The 17,967-nt window shown below is 42.8% G+C and overlaps 1 protein-coding gene across 8 annotated transcripts in view; it reads right to left on the bottom strand.

Moving 5' to 3' along the window:
- The window catches only part of usp9 (ubiquitin specific peptidase 9), a 78,254-nt gene that overhangs the window by 45,629 nt on the left and 14,658 nt on the right, over positions 1–17,967 (bottom strand). For 7 of the 8 annotated variants that reach the window (XM_036958661.1, XM_036958659.1, XM_036958660.1 and 4 more), the window contains exons 2-12: positions 14,605–14,896; positions 12,674–12,819; positions 12,494–12,573; positions 9,230–9,342; positions 7,830–8,048; positions 6,105–6,220; positions 2,109–2,360; positions 1,771–1,909; positions 1,460–1,612; positions 466–570; positions 263–361 (exon numbers count right to left, since the gene is read on the bottom strand). In XM_036958661.1, the coding sequence (XP_036814556.1) occupies positions 263–361; positions 466–570; positions 1,460–1,612; positions 1,771–1,909; positions 2,109–2,360; positions 6,105–6,220; positions 7,830–8,048; positions 9,230–9,342; positions 12,494–12,573; positions 12,674–12,819; positions 14,605–14,709 (1,527 nt within the window). In that variant the 5' untranslated portion in view covers positions 14,710–14,896. Of the gene's footprint in view, positions 1–262; positions 362–465; positions 571–1,459; positions 1,613–1,770; positions 1,910–2,108; positions 2,361–6,104; positions 6,221–7,829; positions 8,049–9,229; positions 9,343–12,493; positions 12,574–12,673; positions 12,820–14,053; positions 14,519–14,604; positions 14,897–17,967 lie in introns of those variants that run through there. The other variant, XM_036958665.1, reaches the window with a different exon arrangement.

Below are 17,967 nucleotides of genomic sequence, written 5' to 3'. Positions count from 1 at the left end.
AGGTCCTTGAAACTTACAATGAAGTGCTTGAAAAAAAGTCCTTGAAAGTCCTTGCATTTGTCTGTATGAATCGTGTATAGGATACTTGCTACGACCTAATGGAAGATAAAATCACCTGCTATTGAAATTATGCTCGCATCATTCGGCTTTACTGATAGATCTTGACCTGGTCAGTATTTTGTTCCATTCGGGCCAGTAGCTTTCATTTGTCACTGACCCCGTCTGGACTGGCAAATTGACCTGAATGTCGAGCCCTGATTACCTTGTGGGCCATCACCCCATCCTTGTCATCCTCCGCCAGACGACGGATCAGCTCCAGCAGCTTCTCACGCTGCTTCTTACTAGCGTTCGTCCAACTCGCCTGCAGGCCACAAACACCACCACGGGGGTTAGGAGAGCAGTGTGTGTGTGTGTGTGTGTGTGTGTGTGTGTGTGTGTGCGCGCGCACGGAGAGAAGTCTCTCACCTTGAAGCAGTCAAAAAGGTGGTCGAGCTGCTCAGGGGAGAAGTCCCAGGCCAGCTTGGCCAGGAGGTCGTGGACGTTCTTCACGATGGCCTCATGTTTACCAGCCTGTGGGTGGAACAAAGTGTCAACAAACATGTAAACAATCACATTTCCTGTTTCCAGCCTCCGATAGACAATGCAGGAGCACATAAACATAATTTAATGGACGGAGCCATGCTTAGGAAAGGGCGTTTTCAGCCGATCAAACACAATGACCTGGAAATGCCCCAGCTAAGACACAAGGGATTTCCCATTCTGCTTTTAGAGCCGTTACAGGTGGAACCATTGTGCTTTTACCGGTATTTCCAGCATTAACCACAAGTCTTGCTGCAGGTAAGAAATCCTAGGAATTATTTTGTAATTGACACAAGCCATCTCCAAATCAATCAATCAATGTCTGGTTGTGTGTTTGTGTTTGGCGGAGGGACCAGAAAATGCATAGCTCTGCCACTTAAGGTGTTGGCTTGACAGTTGCTGGACCCAGGTTCGAGTTCCAGTCTGGGCTACCCCCCAAATTCATTTGAATATAATTCCATGGTTGGTTTCATTGACTTGCCCCTTTAACTGCACTGAATTTAACAGAAAAAAAATCTACAAATTCTGAGTCTGTTGGAGAGGTATAGAATCACTGATCTACAAATCGTATTCCCTCACAAATAATAGGTTTTGTGAGATTAAGATTCACAGAGCTACGCCTCCCGACTCAGCCAATCACGCAAACAAACACACACGCACAACCAGACATTGACTGGAGACAACTTGTGTCAATTACAGCACATTTCCTAGGATTTTTTACCTGCAGCAATTATTGTGGATAATGCTGGAAATACTTGCTAACAAGTACACAAAAAAGCTTTGCCCTAGTTCTAGGTCATATCCCTTTCACCTGAACCATGCACGATGTGTGTGATAATCAATGGCTCTCTCTTCAAACACACACACAAACACACAGTACCTGTGCAGCCCAGATGTTGTCCAGGTCCTGCATAGTAAGAGCTTTCTCTTTGATGACAAAGCGAAGTATCTTCTCTAGTTTTTCTACGTACTGAGGCTGGTGCAGACTGTCCCTCAGAACAATGGACAGGATGTGGTTCTGCTGGATCCACTCCTGAGAGACAGAGGCATCTTTCAATCTCCACTCAAACACCAACAGTTCTGCTGACTATGCCACCAGAAACAACACCAAGGTACACTCTCTATATTACGCACTTTGTGACAAAAGCGCTCGTTATAAAATTACATTTGATAGGTTGGTGGTTAACTCACCGCCATGCGCTCTGCAGTAAGCCACTCCTCCTCCTCAGGGTTGCCATGTCGATGTGTGTAGTAGGACACACTTGAGATTACCTTGTTTACTTCATTTAGTGCATTCATTTTGCCATTAAAAGAGGAAATTTGCAATAACCTGTGGATGAAAACAACCACCACAGATTAGTATCAACAAATAGTTCACATTGGGGCAATCCCTAACGAAAGACTACAAAACCCTTATTGACATGAATACATGATTTGTGCACATCTCAGGTTAGCATTCAGCCAACAGTTTGAAAGGCAGGTGTTTTAAAACAAAAGCTTTAAGACAGTTTGTTCTGAAGCGAACTCACCTAAGAATCATTTTTAACCTAAAAATCTCTAAACTCTTCACGGTCTCTTCCTGCCCAGGCACCCTGGAGGCCAGGTTCTTCAGGGACTTGATGATCATGGACAGGGCGTCATTTTTGGCTTCGTTCTTGGCCTCCTTCTTCAGCTCCTCATCTGTCAAGTTCTCCAGAAACTGAGGAACCATCTCGATGACGGGCAGGAAGTACTTCTTCACCGTGTGCAATGTGAGGAACTCGTAACACTGCCCAAAAGGCCTGGAGGACAACACAAAACAGTCGCAACACGTCCAGTAGACCACGTCGTTCCCATAGCTCTATAAAGGGTTCATACACATTTTAACAGATGGAATTCTATGAATTTTACATTACTCTCCATAACTTTTAACCAAATTTCCATGACCAACAATTGGCGGCATCTCCATGTACGTTTAAAAAAGTATGCCTAATGTGGTATCGATACTGGGAGGATGCTCTCTGATCCCATGTACCATCTTCTGTCGTTGTGCAAGGCACTTAACCCCCCACATAGAATACCTGTTAGGCAACTGTATAAAACACATGATCAATCCTAAGTCTGGAGAGCTACTGTGTGTGCAGGCTTTTGATCAAGCCCTGCTCAAACAGTTCAAGGTCTGATTGAGCAGTTCATTTCTAAAATGTGGTTAGTTTTAAGGGGACTGCAATACAAGTCTGCACACCCATTAGCTCTCAGGGAGGATGGTTGACCACCCTTGATGTGTAACATTGCAACATTACAACCAAATACATTTGCCTTTTGAAAATAATTTGCCTTTTCAATATATCAAAGAGCAAATGGCCACGTTAGGCTACAAACCTTGATACTCAGTTGAAGCAAGCCCACATACTTTCTTTGACATTTTTCAAGTTTAGTCATATTTAGCCTATCTTAGAAGTGTTTACTTTGCAACTCAATAGATGCTAGTTAGCCTGCAATGTCCCATACATTGGATGCCCAAATCAATTGGAAGTATCTACAAAACAAGTTGAAGCCACATATCCTAGGCTATATCAAATATTCTTTCTTAAAATTACAGTTCCCGATTCAAAAAATAATTTTGATTCACATGACTAAATTCCCCGCAATTGAACAGAATCCCAACTAATATAATTGCGGAGTGAATTGTTAGTTAAATCAAAAATAATAATTTAAATGAATCATATGAATCGTTCCAAAAAGTAAATCAACTTTGAATGGCCTTATTCGCGAGTGTTGGTGGAACGTTTTTTGGGACATGAATACATGCTGATAAACGGTAAACGAGGCTACAATTAAATGTTTTGAATTGGCTACTTAGTTATTCGTCTGTTCTTAATCATATTTTATTGGCCTACCTGCTGCTGCAATGTCCTACTGTCTCTCCTTTAGTTACCGCCCACTCGTCTCGCACACATGCAGGTGATGCACGCAAACGAAGACGCGCTAAAGTGTCATTCCGATCCTGGCTGGTATGTGGATTTTTATTTGATTGACAAAATATTTAAAAATCGTGGCTAAATAACTTACATGAACCAAAATGATTAAATACATTTCAATTACTTTTCCAAACCTTTTTGGATTTGATCATTTTCCAAATATTTTCCAGGCCCGTAAAACACCATTATAAAATTCCATGAGTTTTCCAGGATTTTCATGACCATATGAACCCAGTCTATATGTTGAAGCATGTTTATTAAAAAAAACAAGAGTTGTGGGTTTGATTGTTGTATGGGCCACATTAAAGCATCTTCATCAATCCAGTCATGAAGACAGCCATCAGAGCAAGAACCTGAGGCCTTCTCTACTGATGACACGGTGGGATGATATACACTGGTGGTGCATGGAGTTGAGTTAGCCTTCAGGAAGTATTCAGACCTGGACCTTTTCCACATTTTGTTGGGTTTCAGGCTTATTCTAAAATGGACTAAATCATTTCCCCCCCCTCAATCTACCCACAATACCTCATAATGACGAAGCAAAAACAGATTTTTTGCGAATGTATTAAATATAAAAAAACATAAATATCACATCTACATAAGTATCAAGACCCTTCACTCAGTACTTTGTTGAAGCACTTTTGGCAGCAATTACATCCTCAAGTCTTCTTGGGTATGACACTACAAGCTTGGCACACCTGTATTTGGGGAGTTCCTCCCATTCTTCTCTGCAGATCCTCTCAAGCTCTGTCAGGTTGGATGGGGAGCGTCGCTACACAGCTATTTTCAGGTCTCTCCAGAGATGTTAGATCGGGTTCAAGTCCGGGCTCTGGCTGGGCCACTCAAGGACATTCAGAGACTTGTACCTCTCCTGCGTTGTCTTGGCTGTGTGCTTAGGGTCATTGTCCTGTCGAAAGGTGAACCTTCACTTTAGGCCAAAGTGTTGAATCTTGGTTTCACCAGACCAGAGAATCTTGTTTCTCATGAGAGTCTAAGTGCCTTTTGGCAAATTCCAAACAGGCTACAGAGATGGTTGTCCTTCTGGGAGAACCTTCCAGAAGGACAACCATCTCAACAAAGGAACTCCGGAGCTCTGTCAGAGTGACCATCGGGTTCTTGGTCACCTGACCAAGGCCCTTCTCCCCCGATTGCTCAGTTTGGCCAGGCTGCAGGCTCTAGGAAGAGACTTGGTGGTTCCAAACTTATTCCATTTAAGAATGATGGACACCACAGTGTTACTGAGGACCTTCAATGCTGCTGACATTTTTTGGTACCCTTCCCCCTTTTCTGTGCCTCGACACAATGTTAGCTAGCAAGTCTGTCTACACAAATAGTGAGTTAATGTTACCTAGCTAGCTAGCTAAATATCCCTTCACTGGTGGGCTAAAGCTAGCATGTCACCATGTGAAAAAGTATGACTACACAAACCGTGAGCTAACGTTAACTAACTGGTTAGCTCACTAAAGACACAGATCTGGTATCCTTCCCCAGATCTGTGCCTCTATGCAATCTTGTCTCGGAACTCTATGGACAATTCCTTCGACCTCTTGGCTTGGTTTCTGCTCTGACATGCACTGTCAACTGTGGGACCTTATATAGACAGGCGTGTGCCTTTCCAAATCATGTCCAATCAATTTAATTCAACAAAGGTGGACTCCAATCAAGTTGTAGAAACATCTCAAGGATGATCAATGGAAACAGGAGTGTATCCTGAGCTCAATTTCGAGTCTAGCAAAGGGTCTGAATACTTATGTAAATAAGGTCTCTTATTTAATTTGAATACATTTACAAAAATATTCTAAAAACCTGGTTTTCACTTTCTCATTATGGAGTACAGTGTGTAGATTGCCGAGGATTTTTTTTATTTTATTTAATCCATTTTTAAATAAGGCTGTAACATAACAAAAATGTGGAAAAAGTCAAGGGGTCTGAATGTTTCATATAAAGTGAATTTGTGGGGGGACTAGATACATAAAGTGATTTCATTTCTAAACTGTTAAACATATGTATGGAAATACCATTGAGTAAAAGGTGACATTATGTACCGTTGCCTCGTATATAAAATGTTCTCAAATAAAAAAAATACTGGAGTATAGAGCTAAATTTAACAAATGTAGCTTCACTGTCCAAATAAATACAGCGTGAGTGTGAGGTAGAAAGCACTTGGAAATGTAGTAAAACATGCTATTAAATGTAATCTATTAAAGAAGGAGTTTAACCTTTTCTTGCCCAGGGACCCCCACCCAGGCAAACCAGGGACCCCCACCCAGGCAAACCAGGGACACCCACCCAGGCAAACCAGGGACACCCATATATGTCAGCAACAACAACAACAAAAATAACATCTTATTATCAGGTGGATGGTAATGGCAAGTAATCAACATTTTAAAATGAATAGATTTGGTAGACTCATTATTTTGACCTCACTACAGCTCTAACAACTAGAAAGGTATAAGAAAATTGTGCAGTTTTGAAGCCAATTTCACAGACCCCTGTCCTAAGGGGCCAGTGACCAGTTTGAAAACCCCTGCATTAAAGCGTGTGTGTGTTCACAGGCCAACTCACTTGATAAGTGCGGCGATGATCTGGACGTTCAGTGCTTGGCCACCTATGAAGCGATCGTGCAGTGTTTGAAACCCATTTAATGAGCCACATTTGTTTATTAAATCCACCAACCAGCCCTGTAAACAAAGAGCAAAAAAGAACACACATGGTAAAGACACTCACCATCCGACCACTATTCACTCAAGTTGTTGAGCTATACAAATATATCCCGCTCGTCTCGCAGCTATTACACAGAAAGGTTTGGGTTGATTGAAGAGAAAATCAGAAGAGACCGTGTTGGCTTCTGATTCAACCCACATGCCCATAGAGGCTGCAGCAGTGTTCATATTGGGCTGGCTGCCATCTACAGCAGACAGGCAGCTGCCGCCTTGGCTTCCCTCCGCAACAATGTTCACATTGACCACCCCGGCCCACGCTCCATTCATCGCACTTTTCATAGAAGAAATCACACTCTCCCTGGCATGGCCCACTCTCATTTAAACTCCACAACACTCGAGTGCATCCTTTTATTGTATTTTCATCCCTCTTCCATTTTCTATGCAGTACACGGAGGGATCCTCCTCTGTTTCTGTGCGCTGGCCCTAAGGCGGCAAGCCCAGAGCAAACAATACTGCTCTGTAGATTTGTTCCAAGAAAATAAATTGCAGGCCAACAGATGACTAAAAAGACTGTTCTCTGTTCCTATGGCAATCGCAGATATCCAGAGGATATTTTTATTTAGTCTCAATTCAAAAAAATGTATTCAGACATTTCTCATTGTGCAGATATGAAGACATTAAGATGGGAGAAAAAGAGACATTCACACAGTATCCCCAATATCAGTCCCAGCACATAAGTTTATAAAAAAAATCCTCAGTATGTATTTTAGTTGATCCACCTGGCTACAGGTCATTTATGTTTTATTTCACCTTTATTTAACCAGGTAGGCCAGTTGAGAAAAAGTTCTCATTTACAACTGCGACTTGGCCAAGATAAAGCAAAGCAGTGTGACACAAACAACAACAACAGAGTTACACCTGGGATAAACAAGCGTACAGTCAATAACACAATAGAAAAATCTAAAATACAGTGTGTGCAAATGTAGTGAATTGGGGTTTATTGGTGATTTTGGAAAAAGATCTTGGCTAACAGGAGTAAGTTGTAGTGGTAACAGTCCCTGCAACCAGGGATGGGCTTTTGAAATGTTTGACTCTTCCAGTACCTACGTGATATTTATTTGGAGTAATTGAATGGAGAAAAATATATATATTTTTTTTTAGAACAAGGGCCGCACTGGATTTGTACTTACAAACATGCAAACAGATCGCGAAAATAGCAAATTTATCAAAACAATTATAGATAAATCCTAATTGATACATTTCCCCACATATAAATTCAGTCAATAAAAAAAGCAAGTGCCATTTAAGATTCATTTATTGAAACCGTAATATCAACTGGTTATATTATATTGTGGAACTCAAGCTTAAAAAGGCAGTAACCTTAGAAGCGGCGCTTGCTTCTAGAAGCCTATGGCTGTGTAATGGCATTGCTCTGTTAATTTAGCAGACAAGACGCTCATAACAATAGAACCACCTGGTCTTTCATCCTGCAAGTACCCGGTAGAGAACATTGCAGGGCATCCCTTTAGCATATGCATCAGATGCATATCAAGAAGTACAATGGGAGAACAACTTGGGTGAGAAATAAGAAATCGATGGGGGGGGCTACCTTGAATTCGGACCCTACCTTGGGGGAGCGAGGGTCAGGGGGGCGAGCGAAGAGCTCGTCATCGGCCAGCTGCACCCCGGCAGGCACCGTCTCAGAGGGCCGTGTGCCGTTGTAGATGTGGAACTTGCAGTGGGGGTTGGTGGCCATGGCCAGCAGCTCCAGCAAGGGGAACCAGTCCTGAGAAAGCTTGGCCACACACAGCTCCACCAGCCGGTGTGTGTTGTTGATGATACACCTCTGGACAGGGAGAGAGAGCGAGAGAGAGCGAGAGAGTGTCAACAGCAGTTAGTTTAATCATTTCAAAACAATCAGTGAGGTGATTTGCACTAAAACAGCACAAGAGGTCTATTTCAATCTTAACATACAAATGTAAGCAGTAATAGTTATCTGATACACAGACAACATTTTGAAAAAGCCTTGAAGTATAGTCTGGTGCCCAGAGAAAACCCAACCCCTACTATAGCCCCTAACCCTTCAGTCTTTGTAGACCTGGAGGAATCAGAGTGGCACAGCGGTCTAAGGCACTGCATCTCTGTGCTAGAGGCGTCACTAATAAGAATATTTCATTCATTCAGATCTAGGATGTGTTATTTTAGTGTTCCCTTTATTTTTTTGAGCAGTGTATATTGTCTAGTTTGATATCTTATCCACCCTACCCCTGACATTTCTCAAATCTGAAATTAGCCCCACCTTTCCCTTTGATATTGTACTCTGTCAATCCTTTCATGTCTAAGTCAAGTCCCAAGAAGTAAGTGTGAGGCATAGGAGCTGATTTGAGACTATTGGGGGGGGACCTGAGCCCATAGCTAGAGATAGAGCTGGGCTGTCTGAGTGGGTGGCTCACACTCTACTGAGAGCGGCTATTCAGGATCAATGTTACAGAGTTAAACAGAACAGCCAAACCAAAGCCCCCTCCTCCAATAAAAAGAGCATTGATCACCCCTGGGATTCTCCGTTCATTTTCCCTTCTTTGCTCCAGCTCAAGGGTCCAGATAGCAAACTGTGTTGACCGACAAGACTGAGGCAGAGGAACATAAGCCACCTGCTTTGCTTTCAACAGATGACAGAAAATAAATTCATCGGATCTCAACAGGAGGGTGCTTCTGGTGATGTCACTCCCCTTAGCAAGGCCCTGTTTGAATACTTCTTAAGAAATGCATCCTTCCCTTCTTGAGTTAATCACAATTAACACAATTGGATTCAACACAATTGGATTGGTCAAAAAACAGGATTTCCACTGGATAGGTTTCACCAATCCAATCATGTCAAATTAGTGATAACCCTAAGGAAGGGACTGGGAGGAGGAAGGGACTGGGAGGAGGAAGGGTTTTCAAAGTTTTGGAAGAGGGTCCGTGACTTCTTAAAAAACAGTGACCATTATCCTGATTAAATGACATACAATAAAGAAGAAGACTCACATGGATCTCAAACTTCCACCCGCTGACGGCCTCGTCTGTAAGGATCTTGGTGAAGGAGATGGTCAGGCCATCTCGGAAAAACCTCTGGCACGCCTCACACTTCACATCAAGTCCTAAACAGAGAGAAAATAATTAGGTGCATGGAGATATTGTACTCCCACATCAGTGAAGGCTCCTCAGGAGGAAGGGAAAGACCATCCTCCTCAGTGAATTTCATAAAAATGTAAATAGTTTAACTATACTTAATATATTCACATCACAAAATAATGTATTAAAACACACTGTTTTGCAATGAAGGTCTATAGGCTAGCACAATGGTGTAGCCGGAGGACAGCTCGCTTCCGTCCTCCTCTGGATACAATGACTTCATTACAATACCTAGGAGGCTCATGGTTCTCACCCTCTTCCATAGACTTACACAGCAATTACGACAACTTCCGGAGGGCGGCCGCCAGCCTATCAAAGCTCTTGCAGCATGAACTGACATGTTATCCACCCAAGGATCAGAGAATTAATCTATTACTGAAAGCATAAGCTACAGCTAGCTAGCACTGCAGTGCATAAAATGTGGTGAGTAGTTGACTGCAGCTAGCTAGTTTAGCCTACTCAAACACCCGGCTCAAAAGAGAGCTTTTGGTTTTATTAATTTATTGCCACAGGGACCCTCCGGTGTAACTGCTAAACTGCTTGCTGACTGTATACTGTACTGCATGATTCTAGCTGGTTTACTAACCTGTTCTAGTAGTTATGTGGTCTATGAAGTGTGCTAATATGGTGTCATGACTTTACCTCCTTGGTTAGGATTAAAGGTGCCAGATCAACTCCTGTCTCAGCCTCCAGTATTTACGCTGCAGTAGTTTATGTGTCGGGGGGCTAGGGTCAGTTTGTTATATCTGGAGTACTTCTCCTGTCCTATTCGGTGTCCTGTGTGAATCTAAGTGTGCGTTCTCTAATTCTCTCCTTCTCTCTCTCGGAGGACCTGAGCCCTAGGACCATGCCCCAGGACTACCTGACATGATGACTCCTTGCTGTCCCCAGTCCACCTGACTGTGCTGCTGCTCCAGTTTCAACTGTTCTGCCTTATTATTATTCGACCATGCTGGTCATTTATGAACATTTGAACATCTTGGCCATGTTCTGTTATAATCTCCACCCGGCACAGCCAGAAGAGGACTGGCCACCCCACATAGCCTGGTTCCTCTCTAGGTTTCTTCCTAGGTTTTGGCCTTTCTAGGGAGTTTTTCCTAGCCACCGTGCTTCTACACCTGCATTGCTTGCTGTTTGGGGTTTTAAGCTGGGTTTCTGTACAGCACTTTGAGATATCAGCTGATGTACGAAGGGCTATATAAATAAATTTGATTTGATCAACTGGCAATGGCAGACAGATAGCCAGAGAGTAGGGGGGGGGGGGGGGTTGCCTTGTCACAGACAGCTGATGTGTTGTGCACTGAAGTCCACAAGCAATGGGAAAACTTGAGAGGAGGAGAATGTGAAAATGCGAGAAGTAATTAATTATACAATGAGCAAAGTGAAGATGCTGTTTGTATGTGGCTGCTATGAAAGTTAACTGTAATGAGTGTGATCAGGAGTGTATTCATTCCGCTAATTCTGTTGGAAAGCTTTTCTTAAACGGAAGCAAACAGAACAAAAACGGGGATAAACATACCTGAATTTGTCCAATAGAATCTCTCGTTTGCAACTGTTCGACTAATGATTACAACCTAGATCTGCTAGATGCAGGAAAGAGTGTGCAAGGCGGTACTGTATGTGTCACTGTCACCTTGATTACTCTCATTTTTCTCTCGACCTGTGCGCCTACGTTGTAAACTTGCATTCATAGGCTAGGTTGTAGCAACCTCATGATGGGTTTGGGCTTGGCGGTATAGGTATTGGACTATATACACAACGGTTATATCGCACGGACCAGTTTAAGTTTTGACTTGACCTTTTATAACAGTAATTCAATGTTTGGTTTGTTAAATGTGATACTCAACTCCGGCTTGTATAATGTTAGTTTTAATAGTTCACTCCATTTACTACTTGAGTCATCGCTCTCCCTCTCCTCCTGCTGCTAACCACACAAAGCCCTGCCCCATCACTCAAGGAGAGAGCATTTGTTCAACCACGGAGTCACGAGCCCTTTCTTGCCATTCACTCTGCATGGTCAGATGGACGCAACAATATTGCTGACATGCTGATTACACAAGTATTCTATAATTACACTATTAGTTTGTGCACCTTACTGTCTGCCAACGACTGTTTGCTAGTTTGTATTTTCTTAGCTAGGTGTTGCTAAAATTATTTGTTAACGCTAAATCGCTAGTTAGAACATTTAGCAAGCCAGCTAACAGTCAAAGCAAACATGGCTAGTTGGCTAATACTGCCTGGTACCAGTGCTGGTGTAGGCCTAGATAAGCATGTTTGTGCAATGGTATCTTATCAGAGAGGAATAGGTGAAGAATGAATATGTTGGCTAGCTAGCTACATGAAGTAAGAAAACATGCAATGTAACGTCTAATTAGGGTGACCTGGAAACATTGACCAACGCTTTGGTTCCTACCCTGTCAATAATTTCTCACTGGCTTATTAATTTGTTTGTTAATTTGTTTGTCAAACAACAATGTATTCAAGGTGCTTCCCACTATATTCCAACTATAGAATTAGAAAAAACATATTTCCATGAATCCAACAGTTAACTAGGCCTAGATTCTCTTGCCCATATCATGCTGTGTGGCACAGTTTAGAAATTATAATAAAAGATGCAGAATTTGACGAAAATAATTTGTTTGATGGATTCAACAATATAAAATGGAAAAAGTCCCACTGAAATCACAATTTATTGTGATAATGGGTATAGGGAAAATTTTAGTGTCATGTAGTAGCCTAAATCTATCTATTTTACATGAATGGAATATAAATGACAGTTATCCAACATGCTGTAATAGAAGTAAGCCCATGCTCATAAAAAATAAAATCACCCTCCCTCATCTTAAAAGTCAACGACCGCCACTGTACCACAGATTTTTTGGGAAGGGCTGCAAGTCAAATATCAATCTAAAGAGAAACTAAGTGGAGTCATTGACAAAGCGAAAGTAGAGTGAGTCAGCTACTAACCAAGTCTAAACTCCATACACTGTGGGTGAAATACAGTGCAGTCATAATATTTCAAATGTGTACATAGCCAAGCTTGCTATACCATCTCGCTTGCCATAGTTCAAAGTATTGAGGAGTGATTTGAGGAATAGAATGAGTCAACATTCTTACCTTTTTTACTAAGCTCTATAGCAGCTTCTAGAAGAACCTCTAACTCTCCCTTTGGAAGAACTGGAACAACCCAGCGGGGTCTGGAAACAAAACATCCACATGAATACAGATACACACTCATTCCTTCTCACCACACACAGAACTCAATGCCAAACATACATACACCTGTTGTGTTTGTACCTGTTGATCATGTCATCCAGCTTGGCCAGGTCTGTGTGAGGGAAGGCAGGCTCCTCCTCCTCCAGCTGGGGGGGGCCATCCCCCTGACCCTGTTCATCCGGGGGGCTCACTGGAGAGTTCTCATTGGTGGAGTTAGGGGACGCCGTCTGAAACACACCATCAAAAAACTGAATTTAGGGCAGAAATTCCCGAATCCCAATTTCGCAATAACCCGCCTCGAAACTAGGGGAAACACACACCAACACATTGGGAGATTTGCATTAAAAAAAAGAATAACTTGCAATCTGCACGCGTCACTGAAGTTAAGGTCCAGCCCATAAAGAGCTGAGAGACGATTTCACAAGGAGGCACTGCTGTGATAGAAATATCTTATCTGAGGCCCCTGTTGCAGCCAGGTCTCAAAACCCGTGACTGTACTCGAACAATCTACAACAAATATGGGATTTTTACAAACAGTAGTACTGTAGGATAGAAATGATCAGCTATAGAACTCCATCTCCCCGAAACATGCCCATGTGTTTTGTTTTCCTAATGTAGCCTAAGCTAAAGCCAATTAGCCAAACCTTGAGGTACAAACAACATTATACACAAGCGTGCACAAAATGCACATTGCACACACACTAGGGGAGGCATGGAAAATACTTGACACCATGTCAGTGTGTGTGTGTGTGTGTGTGTAATATATTAATGTGGCATATGCAGTTGTTAAGGAGAAATGCAGCAGGTCTCTTGAATCTTAAGGCTGTGAAAATTCACAGATAAATTATTCTTTATTCCCACCATGTCTTCAAGAACTGTGTGTGTGTCTGACATATGTTAATGACTGTTCGTATGTATGAGCAGCAGTGGTAGCAGCAAGTGTGTGTGTCTGACATATGTTAATGACTGTTCGTATGTATGAGCAGCAGTGGTAGCAGCAAGTGTGTGTGTCTGATGCGGGTAGCAGAGCTGCAGAACTTGGGAAATGTGGGGGTGTGTGGAGAAGGCTCTTTCTGCTTGGTTGACCTACATAGGCAGCTTGCCTCTCACGTCTGGGTGCTACTCATCCCTAGCCCACACACTCTGTCCCTAGCACACACACTCTGTCTTTATCTATTACTCTGGGGCTTGTGTTCGTTGATTCCTACCCCCTCCTTCCAAGTCTCCCTGCCTTCTTTCTCTCTCCCTCTGTGTGCCTAGGTGTGAGCACTGACTGTCACCCCCCACAGTTTGATTCAATTAGATGCGTCTCTGTGCTGCTGCTGTAACAATGTGGGCCACTGGTGCAGTATTTGTAACAGAACAACACTCAAGTCTAAACAATACACCAAAACAGCATCCATCAAACACACAACTTGTGTTATGGTTTCAGAGGCCAATACAGGTTTGATTTATAGTTACCGTTAAATGAATCAGGACAGCTTTATGCCCCACAGGGCACGAGGAGGACGTTCATGTCATGCTATGTGCTTTAGCACAAAGAGGAGCAGGAGGAGAGGATGGGGGCAACGAACGGCAGAGAGGAAAGGTGAAGAGGGGAGAGTGAAAGGCGAGAGATCGAAGAGGATGTTGAGACATGAAGAAGTGAGAGGATAGAGAAGTGAGAGGACGGGGCAGAGTAGAGATAGAAAAGGGAAAGAGGACTAGAAGAGGACGGGGCAGAGTAGAGATAGAAAAGGGAAAGAGGACTAGAAGAGGACAGGGCAGAGTAGAGGTAGAAAAGGGAAAGAGGACTAGAAGAGGACGGGGTAGAGTAGAGATAGAAAAGGGAAAGAGGACTAGAAGAGGACAGGGCAGAGTAGAAGTAGAAAGGGGAAAGAGGACTAGAAGAGGACGGGGCAGAGTAGAGATAGAAAAGAGAAAGAGGACTAGAAGAGAGCACAAGTCAAAAACAGGATGTTGAGGTGAAGATCAGAAATTAAAGAAGAGGATGGGACAGAGAGGCTTCTGACCTGGTTCTGTGGCAGCGGAGGCTGGCTCTGGCTCTGAGCGTCGGGCGCCTGGCCTGCCTGGTTGTCGTTTCCCCCAACAGGAGAGCCACGCGTGGTGGCCGTCATGCTCGCTACGGGGCAGATCTTGGCAATCTTGGCCTCTTTTAGGGAGCACTGGCCAGGAGGGAAATCACAGGAGGCGCCTCAGCAACCTCAGAGGCAGAGCAGAGGGAGGAGAGCAGCGGCCGTGGTACGAGAGAGAGGGACAGAACCACCTGGAGATCTGGACGGGCCGCTGAGACCATTGCATAACCTGGAGAGAAGCGGGTTATACGGTGTATGGGTTTTGTTGTCTGTAGACAAAATACTGCATGGTGGGCTCACTCACAAAAAAGTACAAACACGATAGGAGAGATTTCATGGGTCCATTCAATCAATGGGATCACATCTCCGTTTAAGGTCCGTTTGTGTGTTATATACAAGGTACGTTTCTTTTTTTTAAGGCCATTATGCGTTGTCAAATCGAACCACAACTAGCTTGTTTGGGGGTCTCAGTGACCAACTTTGTCAGGTGAGCCTGATCAAGTTTTTAGTAAGCAAAACAATAAACATACACCGAATTAGAAATGTGAAGACGAGCAGGTTTCCATTCTGAACGGTTCTCTGGGTCCCATCAGATTGGAAGGGAACAAATGTTTGTATTTTCCCCCGACATTTGCTTGATTGGATTCCATTTTTGCAGTTTGGAAGCTTTGTTGTAGAGACAATGTGCGGAAGTAAGAGATAAACGCTAGAGCACTGACGTGATAAGAGGGAACGGTACAGAGAAACCTGTTAAGCATGCACCCTATGGCTGGGCTGCTCCTGAGTCTGGGTGTATCATTTCCAGTCAGATAAGCTGAGAGCTTGACATGGATTGGCCAGGTTGTCAGTATGACCATTAGTGAAGCATAATATGACCTAGCTGCCAATCCAGTACCTGTTAGCACCACTAGACATCTTTGCAAATCCTACTTTTCTAGCATTCTGGCCTGGTCTTGCTTCGTGTAAACACCCAGACATAGCTAGGCAGGCAGTGGAATCAAATGTTTGTCAGAGGTTAAAATAAAAATGTAGATAATTTCCTACAATGATATTGCTAGCAACAAAGAGTGGTAAGACAGTGGGAAAGATAACAATCCTCAACAGATGGAAATAATCTCTCTGTTCATCAGTGAGGCTGCCAACTAGCACGTATCAAGGGCTGTAGTGAAGTCGGAGAGAGCAGGCAGCATCTCCGGTTAAAACAGCATGCCATTGACACCATTGGCCTGACTCTGGAGAGGAAGAAGCCTAGAAGACCTCTGACTGCTCATACCGCATGGATCCAATTAAGGTTAGTAGTGGAAATGCCACTACTATTGCATAAGGAAATCTACAAGTGCACATTTTAGTCCCTCATTTTGTTCGCAAGCGAGGTTGTAGGCTATTTTACACAAACAAGCAAGAGAACAAAGACAAACAGTTGTGGTTCAAGTCTTACTATATGACTACAATGGAGTGGAGTGTTACCTAGGGATGGCACAATTATCGTATAAATCTTGTAGCCGACAATTATGGATAACAACCGTTAACAAACCAAACAAAAAACATAATCGTCATACTGTCATTAATTTCAGGAGAAAGGGGATTCAACTTCATATTTAAGTAAATATAGTTTATCTAACAGCATTTCATTTTTACATTTATTATAACACATGAAGTGGGTAAAGTTGGTAATAATTTTACATGCAGAATAACACTTTGGTCAAAAGTTCCAGGTGAAAATCTTTCATTTTTCAACAGGGTCGCCACCAAGGCTGGTTGTATTCATTAGGTACAGTATGTCACATCCAATTTTCAAAGATGTTTTACTTGAAATGCATTTATTTTTAATTTTTATAAATAACATTTCTATGACAATTAATCATTACCCACAATTCCATAACAGCCCTAGAGTTATATAAACGTGCTCATTCAGACAGTATAACGATCATCATGCACGCAGCATAACCGACATGCCAGCAAGAAAAACTATTAATAGTCAAGTGGATCATTAGCAAGATGGAATTGCCTGTGTTTCATAGTGCTGTTATGTCACCTATGACCCTGTCCACATTGTTCAGATGTTGGAATCAAGTGGGCTACCTTTGAGTGCACAAAACATTAAGAACATTAAGTTCCTAATGTTTGGTATACTCAGTGTATATTTCCCAGAATGAGAACGAGTTGCAGAAATCCTTCTATAAATGTTTCCTGCTTATTGCACATGTATAAAACAGACTAGACAGCTAGTATAACAGTCTATGGCTAAAATGCTCCAAGCAGAACGTGACGCAACAAACTGAACATTCCTTTTCCAGAATCATTGTTCATTGATATTCACATTTTAGCAGTGTCTGCTCTGCGCATAATTTGTGCAGTTGAAACATAAAAAGGGTATCATTAGAAAAGATCCCTTCTCCTCTACTACAGTAAAATAATGTCTGTGTGTTTCGGTGTCCACAGTGCATTTGGAAAGTATCCAGACCCCTTCCATTATACCACATTTTGTTATGTTGCAGCCTTATTCTAAAATGTATCAAATTATATTTTTTCCTCAATCTACACACAATATCCCATAATCAGAAAGCAAAAACTGGTTTTTAGAATTTAAATACCATATTTATATAACTATTCAGACCCTTTGCAATGAGATTTGAAATTGAGCTCAGGTGAATCCTGTTTCTGTTGATCAACCTTGAGATTTTTTACAGCAAAAATTGAATGGAAGAAGTTTGGAACCACCAAGAAGCTTCCTAGAGCTGGCCAACTGGCCAAACTGAGCAATCGGTTTGAAAGGCCTTGGTCAGGGAGGATGGTTACTGACAGAGCTCCTCTGTGGAAATGGGAGAACCTTCCAGAAGGACAACCATCTCTGCACCACTCCACCAATCAGGCCTTTATGGTAGAGTGGCCAGACGGAAGCCACTCCTCAGTATGTCACGACAGCCTGCTTGGAGTTTGCCAAAGGGCACCTGAAAGGTCTCTCAGACCATGAGAAACAAGATTCTCTGGTCTGATAAAACCGAGATTTAACTCTTTGGCCTGAATGCCAAGCGTCACGTCTGGAGGAAACCTGGCACCATCCTTACAGTGAAGCATGGTGGTGGCAGCATCATGCTGTGGGGATGTTTTTCAGCGGTAGGGACTGGGAGACTAGTCAGGATCGAGGGAAAGATGAACGGAGAAAAGTACAAAGAGATCCTTGATGAAAACCTGCTCCAGAGTGCTCAGGACCACAGACTGGGGTCCAACACGACAATGACCCAAAGCAAACAGCCAAGACAACGCAGGAGTGGCTTTGGGACAAGTCTCTGAATGTCC

This window comes from Oncorhynchus mykiss, chromosome 22 (assembly GCF_013265735.2).
Source record: "Oncorhynchus mykiss isolate Arlee chromosome 22, USDA_OmykA_1.1, whole genome shotgun sequence".
NCBI classification, from domain to species: domain Eukaryota; kingdom Metazoa; phylum Chordata; class Actinopteri; order Salmoniformes; family Salmonidae; genus Oncorhynchus; species Oncorhynchus mykiss.
This window is presented reverse-complemented; position numbering and strand designations above follow the sequence as displayed.